This window comes from Quercus robur, chromosome 6, assembly GCF_932294415.1.
Source record: "Quercus robur chromosome 6, dhQueRobu3.1, whole genome shotgun sequence".
NCBI classification, from domain to species: Eukaryota; Viridiplantae; Streptophyta; class Magnoliopsida; order Fagales; family Fagaceae; genus Quercus; species Quercus robur.
In genome coordinates this window covers 27,670,802-27,680,173 of record NC_065539.1, presented here as the reverse complement: position 1 = coordinate 27,680,173, position 9,372 = coordinate 27,670,802, and the positions used below count along the sequence as shown (strand labels likewise).

At 31.1% G+C, this 9,372-nt stretch overlaps 1 protein-coding gene across 1 annotated transcript; it reads left to right on the top strand.

Annotated features, from left to right (window-relative positions):
* Positions 1-922: 922 nt before the first annotated feature.
* On the top strand, positions 923-8,312 carry LOC126688400 (protein ECERIFERUM 26-like). Its single transcript, XM_050383075.1, has 2 exons — positions 923-1,408; positions 7,145-8,312. The coding sequence occupies exons 1-2, from the start codon at positions 980-982 to the stop codon at positions 8,066-8,068; spliced, it is 1,353 nt and encodes a 450-aa protein (XP_050239032.1). The 5' UTR covers positions 923-979; the 3' UTR covers positions 8,069-8,312.
* Positions 8,313-9,372: the final 1,060 nt, after the last annotated feature.

Below are 9,372 nucleotides of genomic sequence, written 5' to 3'. Positions count from 1 at the left end.
ACTATGGCATTTATTAACCCTTCCCAAAAAATAAAACATAAATGAAAAATACAAGGGGAAAAGCAACCATATTTAAGTTCCAATTGGTTTGCAAAAGGGGTGAAGGTGCTGCAGGTGAATGCGGTGGTGAGTACAGGCTAATCATGAATTAAAAAAAAAAAAAACCGTGCCAAACCTAACAAGTTAGGACCTTGTCGGATGATGTACCAGGTTATGACTTGTTAGGTTTGGCAAATGAACAAGAGTAGTGCTAGAGTACTACAAAGTTTATTACATTGAGCTTACAAGCTCATGTATTAGGAATCACAAAGAAGTAGTTCAAATATTCATTTATTTAAGAAATAATTGAAGTTCACCAAGTATTTTATTGTCACATCAATTTGTTAGATTTATTTTGTAAAAATAGTACTCCCTCCGTCCCACTTTGTTTGTCCTTTATTCCATTTTGAGATGTCCCAAAATATTGTCCTGTTTCTAAAAATAAAAGTCATTAATTTACTAATGTTCCTATTATACCCCTATTAATTTACTAATTCAATTTTTTGATAAATTTATTTAGGAGTAGTTTTGGAAACTTATATATTTTTAAAAGGTAGACAAGACAATAAATGATATTCCCTTAAAAAGTTTGACTTTTTAAACAGGACAAATAAAGTGGGACGGAGGGAGTAGTAGTTTTAGCATTTTTCAAGGAACAATATTCTCAGCGGGATTTGGATGTTTACGGCTGAAAATTCCCTAGCGGTCAAAATGGACCAGAAGCTTGAGGCGGTGGGCCGGGGCTTTAATGCAGACTATTACTGTACTCCTAACTAAAATTTATTGTACTCCCAACTAAAATGCCCACACGCATTGAAGGCCCATTAAAACACCCACCGTCATAAAACAGACCTCTTCCTGTACTATTAATATGCCACACTAGCTAGAATGAACTAAAGACACCTTCTTACACCTCTCTATCTCACTCTGACTCAAAACTATGGTCCTTCCCAATGAAGAAAACTTGGTCTATGGCATTAAGCTTTCCTCAATTGGGCCGGGTCGATCTACCGGGTCAGACACGGTTCATGACCTGAGTAACATGGACTTGGCCATGAAGCTCCACTATCTTAAAGTGGTTTACTTCTTTAATAGCAATGCAGCTCAAGGTTTAACCATTTTGCGCATGAAGGAAACCATGTTCGACTGGCTGAATGAGTACTACTACACCAATGGCCGCCTCCGGAGATTGGAGTCTGGGCGTCCATACATCAAGTGCAATGACTCTGGCACTAGATTCATCGAAGCTCAGTGTGACAAAACCATTGATGAATTTCTAGAGATGAAGGATTCGTCTCTTCAAAACCTTCTCGTTTCCCAACAAGTCATTGGGCCTGAACTATCATTCTCTCCCCTAGTTCTCATACAGGTATCTATCTTATGTATATATACATACCTAAAAAAGTTTTAAGTTAGTAACTCTCATGCCAAACATTATATTAATCGAATACCATCGTCATCCATAAATAAATACACCCATGTCTGTTTTTTTCCCTTCATAATTTTCTTTTTCTTTTTTTAGAATGCCTAAAGTTAGCTCAATTACTATAATTTTTTGTTGTAGAATAAGAAACTTGATATTCAAACTTCGCCTACACTAAAATTTAATTCATGTTTTAGGTTAATGGTAAAAGTAATCATTCTAGAGTGGATATCATAGATTGAAATTACATATACTATCTCTTACATTTTGATATTTTGTAGGTATAAAAGATATGAGTAAATAATATAATTCAACAATAGATTTATCAAAAATACTTTAGTGTGATACTAAAGAGAGTTAGCAAGTATAACTTAAATCTAATCCATCCTACTTAACCAAAAAAAAAAATGTTAACTTAAATATCATGATAAATATTCCATTATAAATCAATAAAAAATTTACTTGGACTTAACTAGTGCTAGTATAAAATTTTTCCCGAGAATAATTTATTGCACACACATTAATGCACATACCTTTATACACAAGAAAAAAAAAAGCAAATAAAATTGTGACTTGAACATGGAAAATTCAAGTCACGATTCTAGATTTCTTTTTTTTCTTATATATATAATTGTGCGTGTGTAAATGTATGTAAATTAATATGTGTGAAAAGAAATTTTTGCCAAAAATTATTAATCAAAATAAAAGCTATTCATGATCAATCTTACAACAACTTATTTTTCATTTTCCAAACAGATTTGACCTTCGAAAGCTCTCTCTCTCTCTCTCTCTCTCTCTCTCTCTCTCTCTCTCTCTCTCTCTCTCTCTCTCTCTCTCTCTCTCTCTCTCTCTCTCTCTCTCTCTCTCTCTCTCTCCTCTCTCTCTCTCTCTCTCTCTCTCTCAAAATACGGAATTTATCCATAAAATATACACATGGATCATATATGCATGAGAGAATGATATTGCATATATTTTTTGTTGTATAAGATATTTTTTGTTCCTTGATACCTTTCTCTCATCTCTTATATCTCTCCTATATCAAGAATGACAAAACTTAAGTGCAGTATCTTAAAAAAGTGAATCTAAAAAATAGTACCTAAATATTGTACCTAAATCTTGCCCTATCAAGAATGATATTCATTTAATTTTATTTCTAACATAAGTCAAACTTGAATTGATCAACAAACTAGATTATATGTACAAGATTGATTCATTTTCTTATAGAACAAGCTCAAGATTTTTCACAAGTAAATTGATTAACTTATTCCTTTATCTTATATAGTACTATGACTACAATTTTTAGGCCCTTTACAACTCTATATAAATAATCAATAATTAAATTATAGTCAAAACTGTTAGTTACGTTTTGATCCCTCTTACGACTTGCTACCAATTTGCAAATCAAGCCCAAGTATTTAATTAACTGTATTTAGTAATAGGAATAAACAGTGAAGTAAATTACAACAAGAATACCCACACAAGAGACGATGAATTGTTCACAAAATTTTAACAACAGGAAAAGTACCCCGAGGCTTAACCGAAACTAGTTAAATTTACTATGAATAGGTTGCGATACAATCAAGACTGTCAAGGCCTTCACGACATGTAACTTGACTTGTAACTAAACTCCCAGTTTCTTGCTACAAATGCTTCCTCAAGCTTTGTCTTCACAATGATTTGCTACTGCAAGTCGAGACGTCAACCGACAAAGCTATCTCTCGGTTACTTTCAAGGCCACTTGAGTATTTGTAACAGTCTGTGGTTTTATTATCACACTCCCAACAACACGAATGATGATTTTTGTGTTTTTGGTGGTTTGAATCTTCTTTCAATGGTTTTGTCTATAAGGAGAGGGTTGGAAGGCACAATTGGATAAACAAAGTTTTTCGTTTGATTCCAATGGTTGTTTCCCTTCTCTAGATATTAGGGTTAATGAAGGTTTTAATACAAATAAGGTTTGGGCTATAGTTTGGTACGAAACTGACTTTGAAAAAAAAAAAAAATCCCTAGTCCTAATTGATCGAATGTCTAATGAAAGTCGAACGAGAGATTTTGTTTGAATCTCGCTCGTCGAGTTCTTGTCACTTCTTGCCTTTCATTTGACTGAGTTTGGACTTTTCTCAATTGAAACATTATGATCAACACTCCATTTCCAACTTCAATTGTAGCTTTTGTTACCCAGAATTACAATACAAATAAAACCACAATACATGAAAATTTGTCATAGAGTTAGCCCACACAAAAAATCATAACAAAAATTATATTATTCTCTATTATTAAATAGAATGGTTTTCATTTATGAACTTATAAATAATTAAATAAATAATTTTTACTATGAAATTGACATTTATACTATTAGAAAATTGCAAATAATAATTTGATAAATTATATGTTATTAGTAAATTGAAAATAACAATTTGATATCTTTTGAACTTATTACAATCTTAAAAAATCCAATATCAGTCTATATAAGTATATTTTTACTAGCATCTTCGCACAGTGTTGCGCGTGTTTAGAGACTCTTTTTTTTTTTTTTTTTTATATAGTACAAAACTTTTCATGTATATTAATAAGATAATTCTAGTCTATAACCTACCCTTCCAAGTTGTAGCTTAAAATCTAAAGAAGGACAAATATTTGTTTTTTTTTTTTAGAAACAAAGTGCAAATAATTTGATTACATGCAAAAGTAGAGCTTTCATCCGCCTTTTTCATCTATTTGTTTATCCTCATTAATTTATGCTATTTTCTTTGGTTTATACTTAAAAGAGAATTATTTTTGAGGAATATTTAAGTGAAGTGATATCATTCAAGGAAATTTTCATAATTTTCATAATTTAAAGCAGGTTAATCATTCAAGGAAATAAAGAAGGACAAAACTCTCATAACTAATACAAAACTCTCGCACATTTTATTTTTAATTGAAAATCTGAATACTCTCATAACTTAATACAATAACTAATACAACATCAACAGCAACAGCAAGGTAATAATGTCAGAACTCACAGTTGCTAACTAACATAAAAGGTATCTAATTTTTTCAAAGGTTTTTACTCTAAACATTCTATATAAAAGAAACAGTGATATAATACTTTTGAGATTGCGCATGCCTTCAATCCATCTATAAGGTCTTGAAAATTTAAGTTGTGCCAGCCTTTCACCATGAACTTCATCCATGCTACCTTTGCCCCAAAGCTGAAAATTATGGTATCAAGAAGTTTTTTTTTTTTTTTTTTTTTTTTTTAATCAGAACGTGTTATCAACCAAATTTCTTTTTCCTAATCAATTAAATTTTTAATCTGTAAAGAGAGAGAATGAAAAACTCACCTATCATCACAGTTGCTTCCCCTACATACATTCGAATAATAGTAGAAAAAAGATGTTAAATCAATTTGACAAAATTCTATTTGACATGAAAGGAAAAAAAAAAAAATCTTAAAATTCAAAAATTGAAATTTTATTAAATATATAAAATAAATAAATAAATAAAAAATTAGCTAGGTGAAAAATAGAAAAAAAGAGCACCCTGAAAGTCCTAACTAAGCCAAAAGAAACAGTTTTTAAATTAACAAATCTAAGATTCAACATAAAATCCAATTAAACCAGAAATTCCAAACTATTTTTTAAAAAAGTACATTGTGCTTGCCTCCTATCACAAAATCTATGCTACCTTTGTTCCCAAAGATGATACTTGTAATATTAAAAAAAATGTATAAACAAATAAAGAAAAATAATCAGAACCCATTATCAACCAAATCCTTGCTTTCCTAATCAATTAAAAATCTTAAATACACTTAAAACTAAACAGAGAAAAAAGAAAAGAAAAAAACTCACCTAGATTTGGAGAACTTATATTTGAGTGTGAAATCAAATGGGATTTAAAATAAAGCAAAATAAAGGGAGAGAGATATAAGACTGCTGAGTGTAGGATTTTCTATTGACAAAAATGATCCAAAAAATTGTGGTAGTAACTATTTTAAAGGTGTAGTTCTCCATGAAATTGTGTTGTTTTTAAATTTTGAACTTTTGAAAAAAGTAGACTACAAAGAGTTTTAATTATTTTTTTCTTAAAAATTTTCCTGGTCATTATTGTGATAATTGTATGAATTAGGATAAGAATGAGTAGTTATCTATAATCTATACTATTATTTAAGGGACTTCACATGTTTAGATTCCTCATTTTTTAGTTCATAAATTATTATTTAAGGGGTTTCCCTTGTTTGGATTCCTCATTTTTTAGTTCAAAAATGCTCCTACATCCCTATGTTTAAGTAGAGACAAAACTAAAGGATAATCTAATAAAAATGCAACTCTAATTCCCACTAAAATATTGCCTAAAAAATAGAACCACTTTCCTGTTAATTTTCAAATTATTTTATTTACTTATAAATTAAATTCCCAAAATAAAAATAATATATATAAAATAAAAACACAAGTTTTTTTTCTACTACAAAATAAACGTGTAATATTTGTTCATTTTTTGAAGCTAACCTTATAACACTCCTGGTCGTATTTTAGTTTTAAATACATAATATTAATGAGAAAAAGTGTAAACCTCAAATTGGAATAAATGAAAAATTATGACACTATAAAAAAATAATAATAAAGAAGCCTCAAAATGATAAAGTTATTTAAAAATTTCCAAATTACTTAGGATATTTCCCAAAAAAAAAAAAAAAAATCAAAAATTTGGGGGGGGCTCAGGCCCCTCAGTCATCAAGTGGATCCGCCACAAGATAGAAAATTTACATAAAAGAAATAATAGCGAGAAGTTTCAATTACTCAATTATTTTATGTTGTTTCATTTTTTGATTGATTCTTCTCTCTCTCTCTCTCCAAAACAACCTATTTATTCAATTCTTCTAACACAAATATACCATATTTAATATCAATTTTACCAAGGCACATGTAATATACATGGCAACTTTTATGAATAGTCACACAGAGACGAAATACTACAAGACCAACTATTGGAGTCATGGTCCTCATGAATTTTAATTATTGTTTTAGTAGTATGTATAAGTATAACATTTGAAGGTTTGGACCTAAAGATTTTCTGCATAATTGAAAACTGACCATTCTAAATTAAAATCTAGTCCAAAAAATTTAGGAAGATTACACCTTTTCTCCTCACATTATACCCCATTTTACACATTGTCTCTTGAACTATTGAAATGTATAATTGACCCCAAAGTTATAACTTTGTAATTGTAACAATTAACCCTCTACCATTTTTTTTTTTTTTTTTTTTTTTTGAGGTTAACATTAACAAACCAATTTACTCCTTCCTCCAAAACAGATAGTAGATGGTAAATTGGTTTTTTAATTCTACATTCCATTAGAATTAACTGAAAAGGTGAATAGAGAGGGTAAAGTATTACATGAGTTCTAGTTTAGGGGGCCAATCATGTATTCTAGTAGTTCCAAGAGGGGTAAAAGTGCAAAATAGGGTATTGCTTAGGTTGGAAAAAATATGATGTCCCCAAAACACCAAATTAAATAGCCATATGGCTACTTTACCCATATTTAAATGAAATTTTTATTATTTACCATTTGGCATTTAGGTGTTATGCTGTGAGCTTCCTCCAAATATTTATAGAAAGTATGTCTACTCTGCATATCATGAATACGTTTCCCTGCTATCAAAACAAAAAGAGAATACGTTTCCCTTTAATTTGTGCAGGTAACCCGTTTCAAATGTGGAGGGATGTCACTGGGCCTAAGCTGGGCCCATATCCTTGGAGATGCATTCTCAGCTTCAGAGTTCATGAACAGATGGGGCGAAATCGTGTCTGGTATTTGGCCCAACAAGACACCCAACTTTCCCAAATCAGACACACAGACCGAGAGTGAGAGTGAGAGTGAGAGATCCAAAAACCTACCACTTTCGAAGGATAAGGACCCACTTTCTGTGAAACAGGTGGACCCAGTTGGAGACCATTGGATAACTTCCAATAGCTACAAAATGGATACATTTTGGTTCCCTATAAGTGCCAGCCAGTTAGCTACTATACGGGCAGAAATTTCAGGTGAGAACCAATTTGACCAAATCCCAATCTTTGAATCTCTTTGTGCCATCATATGGAAATGTGTTGTCAAAGTTAGAGAACGGGCTCCACCTAAAATAGTGACAATATGCAAAAGTGATCCGAGGAAACCCACCAGTGGGAATTTAAGTAACACTCAAATTATAAGTACAGTTGAGGCAGGTTTTTCTATAACAAAGGAGACGGGTCCAAAAAAATTGGCAACATTGCTAATTAATCAAGCTGTGGATGAAAGAAGCCAGATTGAAGAATTAGTGGAGAGGGATCATGGGGTATCTGATTTTATAGTTTATGGAGCCAAATTGACTTTTGTGGATTCGGAAGAGGCTAATTTTTATGGGTTAGAGTTGAATGGACATAAACCAGATTTTGTGTACCAATCTATCCAAGGCGTTGGAGATGAAGGAGTAGTTTTTGTGCTTCCAGAGCCAAAAGATTCTTGCAAGAACAAAAATGACCGTGGAAGGATAGTGACAATAATTTTTCCAGAAAATCAAATGGTGGAGCTGAGATCTGAGCTGGTGAAGAATGGCCTACTACTTGACGGTAATCTTGCTTAAAGGTGCCGTGCGTCGGTCCGTGTTGTCTAGAAATCTAAAGGACCAATAAGGCCATGCCTGGCTTCCTGTATTTGGCCTATGCTATGATGTGTCCGTCTCTTTTAATCAGAATTACCATCTCCTAAACGTTATTTGTGAACTCTTGTTAATAATTGTTACAAGCTAGTTATCTTTAGCTTGGAAGTTGGAAATTGTGTAATAACTTTTGTATATTTGTCTAATAACTTCAGCAGCATTTATTGTAGGCATTGATTACTAATGTGTATGTATTTGTTGATAAAATATCAATTGAAAAATTAAAAGATGCCCCCCTCTGCACATTGATTTAGAAAATATTTTTAGAAACTTTTTATGAGAAAAAAATGATGAATAATTTTTTTTGGCTTTTTTATATTTCTCATGAAAGTGGTGTAAAAATTTTTAATTTAAAAAATTGTTTGAAAAATATGTCTTGCTTTAAATTTGAGTAATTCCTCCATTCAATCGATCAAGTGGTTTGATCATTTTAAGTGGCATTCACAAGACGCCTGCTATTCTCTTAGTTGAATCTTTTGAACTTAACCTTCCAATAGGTCTAATTTGATTGGCATTGAAACTAGTTTTTGTATTGATAATTGATATACTCAAGTTCTACTTATGACTCTTCTTAAAAAACAATAAAAACAAACAAACGAAATCAAAAACAGGGTTCTCCTGATGACTTCTCAAATTCTAGGAATATATTCATTAATCTTTCATCCCAATTCTATACCAACTCTTGAGGTTTCACTTGGCAAGCTACATACTGCTAGAAGCCTAGATGTCTATCATCACAAGTTCAAACAAGAAAAAAAGGGAATGTGATTTCAAGTTGTCTCAAGTAAGATATTTATGATTTACCTTTTAAAGGCCAATTTGTCAACAAATTACGAATTCTGTTCAGACTGTTGAAAATGACCCACTTCATTAAAAGAATAGAGTATTAAAATAATTTCAATAGCTATATTAAAAATTATTTCATTGAAATTTTAAAGTTTCTAACTTGTATGGTTAAAATAGAAAAGCGCTCTCAATTTATTTTATTTGTATTAAATTGTGATACTGGAATCGTATGGGGCAACCCAAACATATCCGATATGAAAAATAAAGGCATGATGGATGTATATATTTTTATATTTTCTGCTTATATAGAATAAGAAAAATACTCAAAAACTAACATGATAGATAAGCTCACCATCAAGCAAACCCAAAGGGATATTCACTATCCAAATGAATTTAACTAAGAATACAAAACTGGATTGGCTCACCACTCGATAGGATACAGA